The 20,016-nt window shown below is 34.5% G+C and overlaps 1 protein-coding gene across 3 annotated transcripts; it reads left to right on the top strand.

Annotated features, from left to right (window-relative positions):
• Window positions 1-17: 17 nt before the first annotated feature.
• On the top strand, window positions 18-17,976 carry ZRANB2 (zinc finger RANBP2-type containing 2). 3 transcript variants are annotated; one of them, XM_045477843.1, is made up of 11 exons: window positions 50-192; window positions 2,578-2,630; window positions 2,722-2,830; window positions 3,915-3,997; window positions 8,788-8,864; window positions 9,157-9,291; window positions 10,386-10,555; window positions 12,283-12,369; window positions 14,285-14,443; window positions 15,500-15,573; window positions 16,123-17,976. In XM_045477843.1, the coding sequence occupies exons 1-10, from the start codon at window positions 137-139 to the stop codon at window positions 15,531-15,533; spliced, it is 963 nt and encodes a 320-aa protein (XP_045333799.1). In that variant the 5' UTR covers window positions 50-136; the 3' UTR covers window positions 15,534-15,573; window positions 16,123-17,976. The 3 variants fall into 3 exon arrangements, with proteins under 3 accessions (XP_045333798.1, XP_045333800.1, XP_045333799.1); XM_045477842.1 differs by lacking the exon at window positions 15,500-15,573 and having other exon boundaries at window positions 18-192; XM_045477844.1 differs by lacking the exon at window positions 16,123-17,976 and having other exon boundaries at window positions 24-192; window positions 15,504-15,552.
• Window positions 17,977-20,016: the final 2,040 nt, after the last annotated feature.

The following is a 20,016-nucleotide window of genomic DNA, read 5'->3' as shown; positions in this document are numbered from 1 at the left end:
GTCCTCATTATCAAGCCTGGTGCAGTGGTGCGTCAGAATCAGGCGTCTTGGAGACAGCCCCGGAGTGCCGAAAGTCCCCTGCCCGCTTCCTCCTGCGAAGACGTAGCTGCGGGTGGCTGTGGTGGCGGCGTCCAAGATGTCGACTAAGAATTTCCGAGTCAGTGACGGTGACTGGATTTGCCCTGACAAAAAGTGAGTTCATGAAGGGTCCCGAATTGGGGCAGGGTTTAACGGTGGAGGCTTTCTCGGGTTGTTTCGGCGTTTTCCGTTTTTATGGTCTCCAGTACCTCAGGCCGGGTTGAAAAGGTGAACCGCCGGCTCCCAGGCGGGAAGGAGGCTCCAGCCTCTTCTCGATGAGGTATTTCGGGAGCCTTTGTTTTGAGAATGTCTCCCAAGTTTCCTCGACATTAACTCTCCAAGACAGCCCCTCTTTTTCGAGAGCGAGATGGCCTACCTTTTGCCCCCACACCCCACCCCCGCCTCGGCCAGGTTTCAGCGATAAGGAAATCTACAGAGTCGTGGCCAGCTTGCTATTGGATCTGCCCCACGTGACTTTTTCCTGCAGAACTTTACTTTTGTTCGCGGGAAGCTGCTTTCTCGAACTCGTTTTTTGTTTTTTCATAATTCGCCCTGTTGTGTTTTTTTTGTTTTTTTGTTTGTTTGCTTTTTAATTTCCGTTTTCTCCCGTACTGTTTACACTTGCCCCTAAACGCTACCCTTCTTGGATTTAGGAGATTCTGACTTTTTTCTCTAGTAATCTTTAATTTCCCCACGAGAATCGAACGTTTCGCCTGCTTAGAGCCGAAAGGCAGGAGGCCTGTGTTTCTGCTTGCCTGGAGATGCCTGCAGCAGAGAAGCACGTGTTTAGTGGCTCAGCCTTTTGACATTGCTGTTGAAGTCTGTGTGCTCTATTAAATTGCTAGATTATTTTGGAGGGTGCTCAAATACATGTACCTGTTTGGAAATACATGGAAAGTAGTTGTCCAAAAATTGAACGCACAACTCACTTTCAAATAAAAGTCTCAGATTTCTTGTCCTTAGGCTAGCCAAAGATAAAAATTCACAGAGAAACTTTGAAGCAAACAAATGTGGGTTTAATTCCAGTTCCCTTGCTTACAGATATGTAACTTTAAGTAGGTTATTTAACTCTACTAAAAAAAAAATGATATAGAATAGCTCCCTTTCAATGAATATAGGATATCATAGTGTGTAGAGCAATGAAATACAGCAGATACTCTTAATTGGTAGCTATTGGTTTTAGTTTAAGAGAATTAAATCATCTAATGTCCGTAACGGAGATTAAGTCCACATTTCCTCGGTATTTGACTTCTGACCACCTTGTAAGTAGTTTAAATGAAATACTGTGTTTATTTCATGACAAATTGATTGCCTATTTGCATAAAGATTAGGATGATCTGAAGGATCAGGTGTATCTGACAGTATTGAATGGGACCAATTCATATGCTATGAATACCATTGCTCAGTGGTAAATACTATTGAAACCATTCAAAAGGTATAGCACAACTTCTGATTTTAATGTTACTGATTGATTACTTGTACAATGATTTACCTTTGACAGTGTCATTAATGACAGCATACATAAATATTTGAAGTAGGTGTCTAAGTGCATTCAACTCAATTACAAAGATGAATAGAATATTTCTACAATGTGTATATTCAGATATGTATTTTCAAAGAAAAGTAATCAGTTTTTTAAAATTTAAGCTTTGTATATCACTCAGCATTTAACATGGTTTTACCAATATGCAGATGCACTATCAAGACCATGTAAATGAACTTGATAAGTTTTTAGTTTACTTAAGTTTGCTGAATATAAACATAAAGTGACACTGTGTTACTCCATATGTTGGGTTTATTGGTTGTGGTTGTTACTTTTTTCAACTAGGTTTCAGAGGTTTGGTAAATGCCCCTACACAACTCCCATTGCCTTATAGTTATTGAACCTGTGTATGTTTTTAGTCCATATAACCTATCATCTTTCCTTACCATTCTATCTTCTGCTTGTAAAAAGAGCATTTTATCAAGACCCATGAAGCTATATTCTCCCCACTGGTCCATCCTTAGGATTATGTATTTCTTATCATACTTAACACATTTTTGTATGTATTTCCTTATTTTCTATACTAGGAATTACTTTGAAGTTGTTTTGGTTTTGTTTCTAACTCTCTGGTGCCTCCTCAGTAATTGCTAAAGTGGATATCTCACTTCAGCTTTGCCAAGGGGATTTTGTTGTAATCGATCATATGTGCTAATAGAACACTGAAACACAGAAATCTTAAGTGACTTACTAGGATCACGTAACTAGATAGTGAAAGATTGGAGTTTCTTATCCTGGACCATTGACTTAAATTTTATATTTATCTTTTATTTTTTCCACCTAAATTGTGATGATTTTTTTTTTCGTAGTTAACATTGACATTAACATGACTGAGATGGTGTCAGAGAAGTTCTGGATGTAGGTGTATAGTAAGGAATCATTAAAAAGTTGTGTATAAAGAATTTTAAAAATTCTTCAGTTTTAAATATCTTTCTAAATATCTTTTACTTTATTTTCAGATGTGGAAATGTAAACTTTGCTAGAAGAACCAGCTGTAATAGATGTGGTCGGGGTAAGCATTTAAGGAAGCTTCTTTTAAGACTGTATACAGATCATTTTTAAAATTTCCCCAGATTAATCATGTATCATTTTCCTATTTTCAGAGAAAACAACTGAGGCTAAGATGATGAAAGCTGGGGGTACTGAAATAGGAAAGACACTTGCAGAAAAGAGCCGGGGCCTTTTTAGTGCTAATGACTGGCAGTGCAAAACGTATGTGTTTTAAATTATCCACTTTTTCTTCCATAATAACATATCTAGCCACTACTTGTTAATATTTCCGATTCTTTGTCACATTGAAAAACTTGAGGAAACCTTCTAAGTCAAAGATCTGTGTACTGTTTAGTCTGTAGCTGAAGCATAGAAGTTTAGTCTGTATAGAAGCGTAAAGAACTTTTAAAAATTCTATTTTTTTAATGGTAGTATTAGTTTATACTATGATGGATTATGTATACCAGTAAATGAATGCTTAAGGTAAGCTTGCATTTCAAAAAAAGGATGAAGGGCTATTTAAAATCATCAAAGCCTACTTCTTTCTATTAAAAAATATGAAAACTTTTAGCTTCTATCATTGATGTGAAATACACTTAAAATTCATTTTGCCTGTTTACAGAGTAATTTTAGAATCATAAGTTGTGTGTCATAAATATCTGTAATTAGGCATTCTTAATATGTTTGATTTTCAAGTTCTGTATAGATATTTTTTCCAACTTCCATCTTTTCTGTTGTGCAGATGAATCAAATATATAAAAAAGGACTGAATCAGAAGAGGGCCATACATAAATTTCTGATCCTATATGGATTAAAATTGTACTGGAAAATTTTTTGTCAACAGATTAGGTCACTGGATTTGGTATGCTGTGAAATTTAGTGCTTGAACTGATTCCTCAAAAGAAATTTTTTTTTATGTTATTTAGAAGGTATAACTTTGCTGTCTTTTGAGGTAAATTTGGAGACTGAGAAATTAGTAAAACCTTTAATTTAAAAGGTGATTTTTCCCTCTAAGACATCAAAATCTGTGTATATATAATTTGTCTCCTATTTTTCAAAAAATGACAAAGGCACTCTTCATACTGTTTAGCTTTTGCTTCTGCTTAAATAGTTGTCTTTTGTTGGAATCCATATTTTCTCTTAGAAAATGTGCACTAGTACATTTTCTTTGTTTACATTATCTTTAATAAATATTTCTTTATGGTAGTGGTTTTATCCTAGTTTTTATTTTAAAATTCTAAACTGTCTAGAAATTAACTCTTTCTTATGTTATAGTCTACTAATTTGGTATTTTTTCCTTCCAAAGGTGCAGTAACGTGAATTGGGCCAGAAGATCAGAGTGTAACATGTGTAATACTCCAAAGTATGCTAAGTTAGAAGAAAGAACAGGTAAAATTCAATCACATTCTAACGAAGTGACTTTAATTTTTTTAATGTTTATTTATTTTGAGAAAGAAAGAATCCCAAGCAGTCTCCATGCTGCCAGCACAGAGCCCAATCTGGTACTCAGTCTCATGAACCAGGAGATCATAACCTGTGCCAAATCAAGAGTCAGATGCTTAACACACTGAGCTACCCAGGTGCCCCTAAGTGATCTTAAAAGAAATAAAATTTGAATTAGCAGTTCTGTTACCTTCTTATAAGAGTACAGTAGTTGAGGATTCTGTCTGTTCTGCCCTTATACACAAAGTCATTTTCTGTTTAACAGTATCACAGTTTACATAGTATAGCATTAGAGAGCTCTGTGCTAACAAATAGTGAACATTAATAAGGGCAGAGGGAAGACTCACTAGCCCTTTAAGAATCATCTGGACTTGGCCCTTCTAGACTTTAGCAAATTCTTGTTTTCTTCCCCTCGTTCTTTTTTTAATTTTAATTTTTTGTGATACTGTCACATGTGAGAACATTATAACCTAATGTCCTAGATATTTTTCCTTTTGTAATCCTCAAATCCTACCCTACTCTTCTCATTCTAAGCCTTTGTACTTATTGGACAGATTGAGGCCTTCTGATAAGAGTTTCCTTTCTTTCATTCACCTCTTAAGGTATATATCTTATGTTTTTTTCATCTTTTTTCTGATAGTTTATTTTGTGTCCTTTTTAGGGCCATCCCTTTCTACCTGACCACAGAATGTTGGGGTTCTTCAAGACCCAGTCCCTCAGTTTTCTTTCTAAGTCCTAAGTTTAAGTGACTTCAGCACACCATGATACCCAAATGTGTGTCTTCAGCTGAGACTTCTTTGACCCATATATCCAGCTGTCTATTCAACATCACCAAGTAAATGTCAAACTTATTATATCCAAACCAAACTCATGAGTCTCCCCCAGGACCTGGCCCTCTTCTAGTGATCTCTTTCTCATGATTAGTACCACGCACCATATGCTTGTTGCATAAGACAGAAACCTAAATGTCCTTCTTAGTAACTCCTTATCTCTCCTCTACTCCCCTCAAAATTCTTTTCCATGACTACCCTAGATAAGGATACCACTATATCTTGTCTAGTTTCTGTCTGTACATACTCCCCTCCTGCCCAGTTGCAGCCAGAGATATTTTATTTTGTTTTCCAAACTAAAAGCTCCATATGTTTAAAACAGTTTTCGGGTGCTTGGGAGGCTTAGTCGGTTGAGTGTTCAGCTCTTAATTTCATTTTAGGTAATGATCCCAGGGTCCTGGCATCTGGCCCCACATCAGGCTCTATGCTGAGCGTGGGCCCTGCTTAAGATAGTCTGTCTCTCCCTCTGCCCTTCTCCCCTGCTTGCTTGCTCACTCTCTAAAATAAAAATAAATAAAACTTTTGTTTTTAGGATAAAGTCCAGAATCTTTAAGTTTTTTAAATTTTTTTTTTTTAATGTTTATTTTTGAGACAGAGAGACACAGCATGAGCAGGGAAGGGGCAGAGAGAGAGGGAGACACAGAATGTGAAGCAGGCTCCAGGCTCTGAGCTGTCAGCACAGAGCCCGATGCGGGGCTCGAACCCACGAACTGTGAGATCATGACCTGAGCCGAAGTCGGACGCTTAACCGACTGAGCCACCCAGGCGCCCCTAAGTTTTTTATTTATTTATTTATTTATTTATTTATTTTAATTTTTTTTTTTTTCAACGTTTATTTATTTTTGGGACAGAGAGAGACAGAGCATGAACGGGGGAGGGGCAGAGAGAGAGGGAGACACAGAATCGGAAACAGGCTCCAGGCTCTGAGCCATCAGCCCAGAGCCCGACGCGGGGCTCGAACTCACGGACCGCGAGATCGTGACCTGGCTGAAGTCGGACGCTTAACCGACTGCGCCACCCAGGCGCCCCGCCCCTAAGTTTTTTAAATTGTATTTCCAAAAAGCCTTTTATCTACTCATATTCTCTGACCTATTTTGTGATTTCTCCTTTAAAGTTGCACTATTGTAAGAGCAGTAGTGTAACAACTAAAGTCCTCAAAGTTTGATACCTTCTCACTTTTTCTTTACTCATTCTTTTTTTTTTTTTTTTTTTTCTTTCTGTGATTCTGTTGTCTTGAGCCATTCCCACTTCCCTGGCTATAACCAGTTGTCTTTGGGGGTCGCTGTTGAAGTTGTGAAATAACCTATAGCATTGCTCTCTAGTGTCTCTACTGTTTTTAGTAAGGAAGTCCAGGGTTCTGGAGAACATTTCCTAAGCGTGGGATAGTTTGTGAATAAAAGAAAACTTGATGCACTACTGAAAGATTGCTGACTTTGCATTATCACATTAAATAATTGTACAAATAATTTTGTACAATTCTTTTTTTTTTAATGTTTATTTTGAGAGAGATCATGTGCACAAGTGGGGGAGGGGCAGAGAGAGAGGGAAAGAGAATCCTAAGCAGGCTCCATTCTGTGAGCGTGGAGCTCCAGGCAGGGCTCAAACCCATGAACTGAACCGTGAGATCCTGACTTGAGCCGAAATCAGGAATTGGACACTTAACCAACTGAGCCACCCAAGCGCACCTATTCTCCTAGTTTTTGAATAGTTATATGTTAGCAACGTCCTTGTTAAATTACTAGGTTTTTTTTTTTCTGTAGCCCGTATGAGATGAGAATAGCTTTATATTTGCTATGATATTTATTTTAAAGTAATTGTCCTTACGTACCTATGCAAAATTATGTGTAACAGTTAACGTCTAAATCTTGCCATAATTTATTTGCTGTATCATTTTTCAAGTATAGATTACTAAATGTGAACAGAGAACTCTTAAAAGTCTGTTGGTGTTAAGTAGGGTTGTTTTAATATTTTCACATGTTCCACATGTTAACAGTCTAGTTTATTCAGGCATTTTTCTGTACTACTGGCCTAAGGACAATCATGCTGTTGCATTATATTTGTTCACTTTGCTTTTTTTTTTCCCTATGTGAATTATTTTCCATCTAGATCCTGTGGATTTTTTTTTTCTCCTACTTTTAAGTATTTTGATGTTTATTAGATCTTTATCATTAGTTATCTCTTAAAATTTGTTGTTTATCAGAGTATTCATATCTTAATCTCAGGACATGTTGATGTAATAACTTTCCACAGAGTTTGTAATCTATAATTAGCGTTAAATGTGTGAGCTGTTTTCTTGAGGTTCAGCGTATACCCACTTGTACTTGTTTTTGGTTTTTTATATTTGATTTCTGAAAAACTGGAGCCAAGATTTTACTAAAGGAAGTTGTAACTGTATTTAATACATTTCTCATTCGTATGTCATCCTTACAGAAACAAAAGAAAATTCTTATATATTACAATTAAAATCCATATGGTCTCTGAAATAAGGTAGGAGGAGGAGGCAAGGAGTCATATTGCAATTATTTGAGAGATAAATACCGACACATTGCAGTTTTCGCTGGTACAAAGTATAGTGAAAACAAGATTAATGTGATGTTTTTTTAAAGTTAAATTTATTATATTATTTTGTTCAGACAGTTAATGTACTTTCTATTTGTGACTGTCAGAAAAAGATGATAGGGTAAGTGATCATTTTTTAAATGCCTGTGATTAGTAAATTTAAAGTCATACATCCTAAATTCTTTAAGAATACTTTTTTGTTTATAAATGTATTTAGCATTTTGCTGGTTCATGAAACCCTTAAATCCCAGAAACACTGACTTTATGTGCTGGTACTGCTCTGCAGTATGTGCAATAGTTAGATTATGTTGCTTTTGCCCACATACCTCTCTATTTTTTCAGTGGGAGATTTAGTTCAAAATTCCCTCACTTTCTCTAAAATTAACTTCACCTTCTCTTAAGCTTATGTGAAAAATCTCACCTAATTGTAGATGTTGGTTGTGACATGAAAGAATAGTGGTTTGCTGAACTTGATTATTTTTTAATAGAATATTTTCACTTTAAAAGTTTACTGGTTGGGGCGCCTGGGTGGCTCAGTCGGTTAAGCGTCCGACTTTGGCTCAGGTCATGATCTCGCAGTCTGTGAGTTCAAGCCCTGCGTTGGGCTCTGTGCTGACTGCTCAGAGCCTGGAGCCTGTTTCAGATTCTGTGTCTCCCTCTCTCTCTGACCCTCCCCCGTTTATGTTCTGTCTCTCTCTGTCTCAAAAATAAACATTAAAAAAAATTTTAAAAATAAAAGTTTACTGGTTAATTCAGAGAACCTGAGTGACTTTTAACAATACATTAAAAACAATTGTATTAAAACCAATTTGGATGTCCTTTATTATGTCATTGTATTTGTATAATTAGGAATATTCCAAGCCCTAGCTACATTTTAGCCCAGCAAAATTTCAATACATCAAAAGATTTCAGACTGTCTGCAACTGGTAATCTGTGAAATTTTGAGTCTGTGTTCTTAGCACACTCTTCCCGGAAGAATTATGATGAACTACAGAAGAAAGTCATTATGAAACTTGGTTATGGCAGAGATATGAATAGATGTTTTCCACCCATGTATTCCATGCATAAGCTAAGTAACACAGGGCATTTTGAAATTGAGAATGAGAAGAACTAGAAGTGTAGCAATAGGGCTTTTTCAACTAAGGTATCTAACTTTGACACTGTTTTCTGTAGTGATGTTTTTTTAGTATGCTTTTTTTTAAACTAGTAATTTATTAGATAGGTAAATGTCATTGATGAGATTTTTCTTTTTCTCTGTTGCTTGGAGGTGATGTTGTTGGATATATATTTTTTCGTTATTTTAATGAATTGTCCTAGGATAATAGTTTATGCCCCCTCCCCTTTTAGGTTATGGTGGTGGTTTTAATGAAAGAGAAAATGTTGAATATATAGAAAGAGAAGAATCTGATGGTGAATATGATGAGGTAAGCTATACATTAGTGTGCAGGTTGAATACAAATTAGAAAACCTGTTCAAAAATATTTTAACTGAGAAGGAATAATACTAAATGTATCTTATTTTTTATAAGTGTACTTTGAATCTTCTAAAGCAGCTTACCATTTTTTAAGTCATAATTGACTTAAATATATAATTGTTGTTAAAATTAACTTAAAAAGATACATATTGACCGAAACATATAAAAGTAATTTCTTAGGAAAAAATAGTGATTTTAAATATTTTCAGCTGACAGCAATATCATGAAATTTTTTTCTCTAGTTTGGACGTAAAAAGAAAAAATACAGGGGGAAGGCAGTTGGTCCTGCATCTATTTTAAAGGAAGTTGAAGATAAAGAATCTGAGGGAGAAGAAGAGGATGAGGATGAAGATCTTTCTAAATATAAATTAGATGAGGTAAATGATTTCCTTGTCTTATTTGTTCTTAGTCTTTTTGGAGCTATAACATGAATCCTTTTGACGATCTTTGTCCCATAGTGAAGATTATGTTCTGTGTATTCATTAGTTCTCACAAGGGTTTTGAGCGTCCACTCTGCCAAGCACTATTCTAGCTCTGGAGATAGAGTAATAATTAAGAGCAACCCTTCTTTTAGTGGAACTTAAATTCTAGAGGGGAAAGACATAAATGAACAAGATAATTTAGAAAGCAATTATGTTATAAAGACACATGGTAACGGATCATGAGAAGAGCTACTTTGGTTTCAGTGGATGGGGGATTTTTGAGGAGGTGAAATTTGAGCTGAGATTTGAATGATAGAATGATATTAGTTGCTGGCTACAAGAGCTGTGGTCAGAACACTTTCAGGCAGAGAACGTAAATAGAGGTCACTTAATAGGAAACAAACCAGCAATGTTAAAAAAAATCATACATAAGCCAGTGTGGTTAGAGCAGAGGGGAGAATGGTAAGGGGCACCACCATCAGGTGGTATTTATTCTCTGAGTCCAAAGTGTAAAGTTTTATGGCCTTATGTATAGATCCAGATTGAGGGTACACACTTTGAGGTCTGATCATAAGAGGCCCTCAAATGCAACTAAACAAATCAGCGTGGAACAATTGTTAAAGCTTGTAAGAAACAAATGAGGTATGTTTATCTGACCTGGTTCAGGGGGGTGACTGTCGGTATGTTGAGATGTAGGGGAGGCAGAATGGATTTCTAGAGTTAGGAAGACCACCTAAAGGTTATACTGTAATACATAGTAAAGGGGTTAAAATTGAAAATTTTCGACTGCTTACCTGGTAATACATTGTGACAGAAAAAGAGGAAATAAGTGTGATTTCTAGGATTACTTCTTTGGAATGTCTGAAATAACCAGTCTGTTTAGTTGAGATGAGGAATATAGTAGGCAGATTTTTAGGATTGAGGATTTGCTGAGATGTTGATGACATCACATATCCATATGGAGGTGTCCAATACACAGGACTGTTTATCATTCCTCGTAGATAGCATTAATATCCAAATGTCTAAATAATTGACTGAATTTTTGTTAGGATGAGGATGAAGATGATGCTGATCTCTCAAAGTATAATCTTGATGCCAGTGAAGAAGAAGATAGTAATAAAAAGAAATCTAACAGACGAAGTCGCTCAAAGTCTCGATCTTCACATTCACGATCTTCATCACGCTCATCCTCCCCCTCAAGTTCAAGGTCTAGGTCCAGGTAAACGGGTACAGGTCAAGGGTAACACCAGTCAAAATGTCAGTATCTAACTTTTTTATTTATAAATTTTGTTTTTCTTGACTGAATAAGCTTTCCTTTTTATTTGAGATTTCATTCAAGTCAACTTTTATAAAATAATTTTTTCTTAGTGCCATGAAGTTATTGTCCAATATTTTCAGAAATGCAGAGTTTTAATATGAAACTTCCCTTGGTCCATTTTTATCACCATGCTTTTTATTAAAATAGATTTTAAAAAATTCATTTAAATTATTATATATAGTGCTACTTGATTAAATAGGTAGTTTACATTTAGAAATTTGTAAGTAAATTTAAGATTTATATTTTTACTAATGATGTTAAAGGCTAGTGTAGAAATTTTCTAGACCCTAATTAAATCATTGCTTGCTATACAATATTTAATAGAGGTATTCCGAATGAAGGAGCCGATTCAGCCATATTAGTTATATTGGCTTAATGCTCATTATCTTGAGATGTCCAGGAAAAAGAAGACTTAGTTGGTGTTGTACTTGAATATTATTTTGTTAGTAACGTAAAATTTTAATATTACCTGGTTGTGTAGTCAACAATGAAAATTCAAGTGAGCAAAAGCAGTATCCTTGTGTAAACAATGTTCCCATGAACAATTCCTGTTCATGATCCAGTGAAATCATGGGCAGTGGATTTTAATGGTTTTTAAGGGTCAAAATATTAGCTAATTGAGCACTTAACAGATAATTTGGGGGACACCTGGGTGTCTTAGTCTGCTGAATGTCTGACTCTTGATTTTGGCTCAGGTCATAATCCCAGGGTTGTGGGATCGAGCCCGGCATTGGGCTCTACACTTAGCTTAGAGCCTGCTTAAGATATTCTCATTCTCATTCATTCATTCATTCTCTCTCTCTCCCCCTCCCTCCTCCCTTATCTCCCCCTCCCCCTCCCTTATCTCCCCCTCCCCCCATCTCCCTGCCCCCCCCCCCGCCCCCATCCTGCACCATCCCCCGCTTGAGTGCACATGCATACCCATTCTCTAGAAAAGAAAAATTAGATAATTTTTTATTTGAGCACTATAAAGCCTGAAAGCTTACAAAAGTAATTATAAAGATAGTAATTTTAAGATATCAATAGTAATCTTTTTCTACAAAGTATTATTTTAAGGGGTAAATTAAAGGTAATATAATTACCTAAGACAGGATTGTTAATGTATTTTCTCTTTAATTCTTTAACCTTTGAGTAGATAGAAAAACAGTTAAACATATACATGTCATCATACTTATAGTATCATACTAGCTAGAGACTGAGGAAACAAGGAATTTTCTAAGGGAAATTGATAGAGATGTATCAGAGAAGTTAAATTATAAACAGCAGCATTCAAAATTCCTGGATGTGTAAGTCCTAGGTTGCTTTAAAAATTGTGAATAGAAAGTATTCAATGTTAATGAAGTGAGATAATGCTTAGTGTTTTTATTTGTACAATTTTGAGTGATTTTTAGAGCAATTTAGTCAAACTTGGGAAGTGATAGTTGGTTTTCTTCTTAAATGTTAGCTTAAGTTTTGGCATAAGTATTTAAGTAATATTACCTTAAAATATTTTGTTCTGAAAATGTGTATCTCAAATAGTTGTCTTTTTATATGAAAATGAACTCTAATATACATTTTTCTTTCAGTGTTCATATCACAAAGTTCATTTAAGTGGTCCTGGAAAAAAAAATCCTTCCATGTTGTTCCAGGTCCCGTTCAAGAAGCTCTTCCAGTTCGCAGTCAAGATCTCGTTCCAGTTCCAGAGAACGTTCGAGATCTCGTGGGTCGAAATCAAGGTGAATGAGGTAGCATCTCTCTGTAAAGCAGAGAGAAAAAATATTTAAGGCTGCAGAAGGCGTTGCTGCTTTTTTTCCTCTTATTTTGCTTCTACTTGTCAATTTTATTTTAGCATTAGAAACTAATGCACTTGCCTCGGCTTAATTTTCTCACCATGAGATGTTTCCATTGCCAGCAGTGTGCCAAGACATTCCCATGATTGAATTAAGGCTGCTATTTTGCATTATGCAAGGTTTGTTATTTTTGTACTAGCTAAAATGTGATGAAATAGGAAGATGGAGCAGAGTCTTATCACCAGATCTCTAGTAAAGTTGTTTGTAGTAATTCAAATAAAATTACAGATATGCAGAGAAAAAGTTCACCGTGTTTTTGAAAGGAAGAAAATTAACCTTGCCTCAAAACAGATTGTTTTGTAGGGCAGTTGTTTCAATATTTGCAGAAACTATTTTGTCATTTATATCAGATAAAGTTTCTGGAATGTCTTGTACCCATTTCTATTTTTTTGTAATATTAACACTATTATAAAAATTATAAATATAAAATTTTACACAAACACTATGTCTAGAACAAGCACTCCTCTTGAATTCTACAGACTAAATAAGGAAGTATGGTTGGTTAGTCAGGTAGGATGTGGTCTTAGGTAATCGTTACTGTTAACTTCAGGTTGCATTTAGTTTGACCGGTAGAGGGGAGCAGTTTGTGAAGAAGCAAATGAGACACTAGTCTACTTCCTTAAAAGTGTTTTTTTAGACTTAGTAAAAATATGCTGCCTTTTTTTTTAAGTTTTGATTTATTATTTAAAGCATCTAACAAGAATAAGAAAATGACTAAAATTCCACTTCTGTGGAAATTTGCCCTGAATCATAATGGTAGTTCTTTTGGTAAAAATGCTATTTAATAGAGCCAAATCTGTAGCATTAGAGCACAACTGCAATTTAACATTAAAGGAAGAATGATATGCAAACTTGTATTAAGCCAGTACAAAATGCAGAGCAAATGAGTTTATTGTTATTGTGTATTATCATTGTGTTAGTACTTTTATTTGAGTGCTTCTTAGGTGAAGATCTTTAAGTCCTAGTTCCATTTGGGAAGTACTAGAATTAAGGTTTACAGAACAGCCTTCATGTTCTTCCCAAACATTTTTTTCATTGCTTATAACTTTCCAAAGAATTCTCCTTTTGGGCTTTCTGATTTTATTTTAAGCCCAAAGGTGAATTTTTTGGGAAGTTTGAGCTAAATTCCTTCAACCAAAATATGTAAACGAAGAAAAAAATTTGCATTTAAACATTTGCACATTTACTTCTACCTGAAACATGTGAATGTCAACACTTCATACTTCATGAATAGTATTTCTTCATAAAAATATTGTTAATATAAATCAAAGTTTTAAAGTTACTCATTTTATTTTATTTTTTTGATTATTTGGCAATTGAATACTGTTTTCTCATTTCTGTCCCCTATCCTTGCCTTTTCTAGAGCAACTTAATAAGTTGCGTAATTCCACAAGGAATTGTAATGTTTATTTTCCTCGGGAATTTGTATATAACCTACATATTTTTTTCCCAAATGGGAGAATGTGTTTTCTAGTCATAAAGTCATGCAAATGCAATTACCTTTTGGTTTTGCTATTTATGTATACTTTAAAATGATAGCCTCAAGTTAAAAAAATTCTGCTTTAGTTACAAGTGATAAACACTTAGAATATTAAAAAAAATGATGTTAAAGTAATTGTACTTAAGTAGAATTGTTTTCGTGATTGAACCAGAAGTCTTCTGTTGAGTATGCAGTAAGTATTCCTTCTTATAAAATTTTCAGTTATAAATCCTATTTGTTTATTTTTGGAGCTGTTAGCTGAACGATCTGCCTCATTTCTTCTTTTAATGAAATGTTTGATTTGTTTCTCAATCAATGAAGATCCAGCTCCAGGTCCCACAGGGGCTCTTCTTCCCCACGAAAAAGATCTTATTCAAGTTCATCATCTTCTCCTGAGAGGAACAGAAAGAGAAGTCGTTCTAGATCTTCTTCACCTGGTGATCGCAAAAAAAGACGAACAAGATCACGGTCACCCGAAAGGTTTGGGTTTCTGTAGAAATAAGAATGGGTGTTCTTAAGTGTGTTTAATAGATTAAACTTTCTAGTCAAGGATTAGATTTTCATTATCTCCTTTGTTCCAATTTTAAATTACACTTTTCAACTTTGAACTTCAAAACATTTATTACTTTGTTTATCGTGTGTGCTTTGATCAGGTTGCTTAGAAAAGTTGTAGATCAAACCACTCTTCCACTATCTGATCATTTTATTGTTTAAATTTTTATTTTTGCATATGATTATTATAGCCAACTCTCGGTTATTTCTGTCTTTTAAGATTATAATTCAGAGGCTGTATGTTGAAGTAATATAGAAGTTAACTTTTAAACGTATTTGTGATTTTGATTTTCCATTAAATAGAAATCTGGGGCCTCTAGTAAAAAAATTAACCTTTTCAGATCATTGGAAATCTATTCTCAAATATGTATAAATGCGTTTCCACGGCAAATTATTGTTTTATGCCCTTTATAAAGATATAAGGAAGTTGTTCTTGTAGCTAATACATTTTTCATCTTGGCAGTCCAAATCTTTTCTACCCTTTTTTAAGAGAAAGACCTTTACTAGATCACTTTATTGGTATTGACATCTTTAAAATTTGTACAGTGCAGATGTCATCTGTCCGCCATTTTTGCAACAGGCTAATTACTCAGTTTTTAACTTTCTCTACATTCTCAGTATCTAATTATGTAGGCACTTTTAATGATTTCTTTTTGTAATCTTTGCCAATTTTCCATATCCTTTCAACTTGTGAAAATAAGGATTAAGTAGTCTCATTATTGCTGGGTTCAGCGGTAGGATTACCTCATGATTCCTTCTTGTACAGAATTATTAATTCTCCACATTTTGAAGTTTAGATATTAAGGTTACACACAACTAGTGTTGTTTATGTGCGTTTGTTCTTTTGTAAGACAATTACTCTGTACTTGAGTGAAACTCATTCTGTTGCTTTCTTACCACTCTGCAAATTTTTATCTTAGCCACATATAATCCCCCTAGTTTGTTGTCATCTAAACTTAATGAACATGTTCTCTATTCCATAAGCCAGGTGATTGGTGAAAACACTAAACAACCCTGAGCCCAGGGCCAACCCCTCGGAACACCACTACTTTACCCAGGTTGATATATTGACTTATTCATATTAGCTGCATGAATATAACCCTATAACTAATTGTACAATCATCTTGTGTGACCTAGATTTCCAAAACGTAATTATTTATGAATATATAGTCTCATACACAGAAGCCTTGCTGTATTTGTTTTACATATAGACTTACCACACTATATAGTGTATCACAGGGATTGATTTTAGTCACACTTCCATTACCAAGTTTATATGCCTTTGTTATATATTATCTGTAATTTTACACATTTTTGCAAGGCTTTCCTTCATTATCTTAAATAATTGAGAGGTGGCTATATCTTGAAAGGAGAAGATACTTGTAAAATATAGAGAATTTTAATTTATGGTTATGCTATTACTGGGCTCACATCCAACGTCTGAACACTAGTTAATTTTATGTGTATAAGTTTGTATCTTATATTTTAATTATTCTTTCTGTCAGCATAATGAGGTTTTATTTTTTATATTCTCACAGTCTTATGAATGAATGCTGATAACAGCTCTAGCTTACTAGATTATCTGCTTTCTCCATTATGTCTTACAGGCACCACAGGTCATCTTCTGGATCATCCCATTCTGGTTCCCGTTCAAGTTCAAAAAAGAAATAATGTATTAAAATTTACATCTAAAAAAAAAAAAAAAAAACAGTACAGTGCATGAAGCATATTTTTTAAGGAGTTGGTGTCTTACTTGGTCAGAAGTGCTAAAACTGCTAGTAGAGGTGCATGCCTTTCATTGCTTTTCACAACAATACAGCTGTGTTTATTTGTGAAATTAAAAGTAAATAGTATTTTAAGCCATAATGTCCTAAATTAGATACTCTATTTATCATTCATTATTTACAACTATTTCATTTAAAACCATTTCAGCTGTGACAGAGTACTTTGTTTCCTAATTTGAACTCCTGTTTTTTCATTTCGGAATATGAACTATTGACTGAAGACAGGATAACCTAGGCTTGCCTGAACTTTGGGCATGGAGGCAAGACTGTGGTAAAGTAGTTGGAAACAATCTGTTTATGTTAATTGGGAAAAGGAGTCAATCTGTTCCTATGAATCTATGTCAAAGGGATTCCTATCACAAAAAGTAAAACTAGTTGAACACAGCCAACTGGAAACTTTCTCATTTTGAAATTCCCTATGCTGAGGGTGCCTTAGAATCTTTGTCTCTCTTTTATCCAGTTTTACTTTTTTGTACCACCACATTTAATGAAAAAAAATCTTGTGAATTGCAGAAGGAAAGGGGTGTTAATCATTTTCCCTTTCCTGACAATAATTTTGAGCAAAAATGTCAGGTTCCTCTCTTTACTGATATTGATGAGAAAAACATCCGTTTCAAAATGTTTTTATATCTTAATATTTTAAGAAGCTTCATGTGATATCTTTTAAAAACCCGGTTATCACATATGGTAGTATCGATAAAGTTAAGTCGTAGTTAATGAGGAACAAATTGAAGTGTATTTCTTTGGGTGAAAGATCAGAGAGATTGTGAATTTAAATGAACATTTATTTGCCTTGAGATGTTCAAACACTGCATAAAATTTTCTTCTGAGTAACAAATGAATGCTTATTTCTGCATAACATGCAGAAATACTTATTGTTCCTATTCACTTGAAATTACTTATGGCTTAAAATACAGAGTTCATTTTATTTCTCAAAATCTGGTCACTTGAGCTACATTTTGTCCTCTGGTTTAAAAACAAAAAGGTTTCTTCTCTTAACAGTATCTTCAGTGACAATGCAAGGTAAGTATGTTAAGGGAAATCGACAAACTGTGCTTGGGGACTTTTTGTCATGGGGATCAGTACCCACATTTTGTTTTTGTTTTCCTTAATTTTAAATTATTGTCTACTGCAATTAAAAATTTTAAAGTTTTAAGGTTATCTAGTAGACAGACCAAACAAAATTATTTGTTTTTTACTTTAAAATGAGTGATTTTTCTCTTCAGCTGATCTAAAGATGAAAGCAAAATATCTTATGTAGAAGTATTTTGATAATATTTTTACAATGAACTTCCCCTTGTTTTTTTATGTCTTAATTTTCTTTGCTGCGTTTACTGTAGGTTGCACAAGAACTTTTACTCTCTTGTATTGTGCCTCAGACTTCTTGAAAGTCCACCTTCTAAATTTGCCCAGATGATCTTCTAGAGTCTACATGTTACCATTGGTTTATTCTTGTGCTTTCTGTATTTGAAACTTTGGCTGTACTAAGCAAATGCAAGGTTATAAATTTAGCTGATAGTTTACAGACAATTCAGATGATTATGATTTCATTTGGTTTAACTAAGCTGTACTAGTTCATTTCATGAAGAAATGATGCTGTAGACAAATGTAAATAAAGCTGTGAATCAAGCATCAAGTGGCATTTGTGAGAAATAAATTAGAATTTTTAAGCTCTGAGTTAATGTTTATTTTTAAGCAAATCAGTCTTGTTACATTTGATTATGCATTGTAAATTCCTTATATTCACTTATCTTTCTGTAACATCACGTTATATTTAGGAGTTCTTGGTTTAAAACATTCCAAAGCTATGATCAGTTATAGCCATGGATACTCGAAATTCTTGTGACTTTTTTTAATTGAGAATACCCAAATTGAATGTTTCCTATCAACAACATCCCATACTTCATGTGGTAAAATAGCACTCCATAGTGTGCTTCTTGAATTCTTTGTAAAACTGTGACTTTATAACACTCAGTAACTTTTAATTAGTAAGTTTTCTTAAGTTCTCATTTAGAATCCTTTCATTTAAATAATATGTGCATGGTATCTGGTAATGTTTAAGTTCAGGGCAAGCTCTAAAATGTAAGAAAAACCATCTCTCGGTGCAATTATAAAGGTAAAAAAGTCTTTGTTTCACATCTCATCTTTTGTATTCTGGCATCCACAGCCATTGTTGTAGATATTGATAAGAAGGCAGGGAATTTCTCCACTCAGCCCTGTTTTTTGATACAGTCCTGAGATGTTTTCACATTACCTTTTAGCATTCCTGAACTGGAAATTTTATTATTTCTGGAAAATAGAGTGGATGGTTTCAGTTAAGACAGTTTAGGGTATGTAATAAATGTACAGGCATTATATGATTCTTCCTGCCACTTTTAGACATGGTTGTGTATCTTGTATTTTACAAAAAGGAAGGTTACAACTTAAGGACATTTAAAACTTGCCCATGGGAACCGCAGAAGTTGCTAAATAGGAATTTACTTTCAAGTCTGATGGCAAATTTCAGTATTCTCTCTCATAACCAAAGCCAAAATGGTCAGATGTTTTTTAATCTAGTGATGTGGTAAGATGGTATTAATTTCAGTCATTATTTGTAGGTAGGCAGATCAGATAGACACCAATTTTATAACTAGATTTACAGAAAAGCTGCAGAAATTGTACAGTTCCAGTATACCCCCACCCAGTTTTCACCATCATTAACACATTACCACACACTTTTGACAAAACTAAGAAACCAATATTGAATTATTACTATTAATTACAATCCAGATTTCATGTGAATTTCAACATTTTCCATTACTCTGTTTAGGATTCAGTCCAGGATACCACAGTGCACTTAGTTGTCCTATCTCTGCAGTCACCTGTGGTTTGACAGCTTTTCATTCTAACTTGACAGTCTTGAGGAGTATTGGCTGGATGTCCTGGCGAATATTCCCCTATTCTAAATTAGTCTGGTTTTTTTCTTGTGATTAGAATGGGGGAGTTGGAAAGAATATCAGGGAAAGTTACTTTCTCATCAAATATCTGGTACATAATATCCAAATTTGCCCAAATTCATCATTGTAGTTAGTATTTTTCCCTTACCTACTCCATCCTTTGGAAGCAAGTTACCAGGTACAGCCCACCTTCAGAGTAGGGATCAGGGAACTGAACTCCACATCCTGTTGGGGAGGGCTGTCCTCTCACTTGGAATTTGTTTGTAAAAAAAAAACCTCATTTATATTTGTATGGATTCATGCATATTTCTTTTCTACTTTAGGTCATAGGCTAATGCTATGTTATTTTATTGCTCAAATCGTTCGAAGCTTTGGCCTGGGAAGTTCTTTGAGACTGGGTTTTTGTTGTTATGCTTCCATTCTCCAATAGAACAGAAAGTAAATGATGGAGGAGGGAGGGAAGAAGTGTTGCAAAGGTATCATCAAATAGGTGAGGGGATGGGATCTAGATCCATCATGGTGGGGTGAGGGTGGGAGGACTTGACCTTAAAAAAGAGTTTTGACAATTACAGTATCAGGAGGGATGGATCCAGGTAGCATTAAGGCAAATTTGTAGTCATTGAGAGTGACTAGTAAACAGTATGGTTTCTTTTCATAACATTTGCACACATTTGTAAAAAACATTTATAATAAGTAATAGTTCTTAAATGTATGTATTTAGGAAAATAAAAGGTACTAGTGTAAGAAAAATATTTACAATAACCAGGTAAATTCCTAAGTA

The sequence above is a fragment of the Leopardus geoffroyi genome, chromosome C1, assembly GCF_018350155.1.
Source record: "Leopardus geoffroyi isolate Oge1 chromosome C1, O.geoffroyi_Oge1_pat1.0, whole genome shotgun sequence".
Taxonomy (NCBI): Eukaryota; Metazoa; Chordata; class Mammalia; order Carnivora; family Felidae; genus Leopardus; species Leopardus geoffroyi.
The sequence above is the reverse complement of the archived record's forward strand: the minus strand, read 5'-3'. Positions and strand labels throughout refer to the sequence as shown.

Bases quoted from the DNA above. Each gene is read 5' to 3' on its own strand.
- ZRANB2 (XM_045477842.1), top strand. From the start codon at position 137: ATGTCGACTAAGAATTTCCGAGTCAGTGACGGTGACTGGATTTGCCCT. The intron at 193-2,577 runs GTGAGTTCATGA...CTTTATTTTCAG, and splicing joins TGGATTTGCCCTGACAAAAA to ATGTGGAAATGTAAACTTTG. The intron at 3,998-8,787 runs GTAAAATTCAAT...CTCCCCTTTTAG, and splicing joins TAAGTTAGAAGAAAGAACAG to GTTATGGTGGTGGTTTTAAT.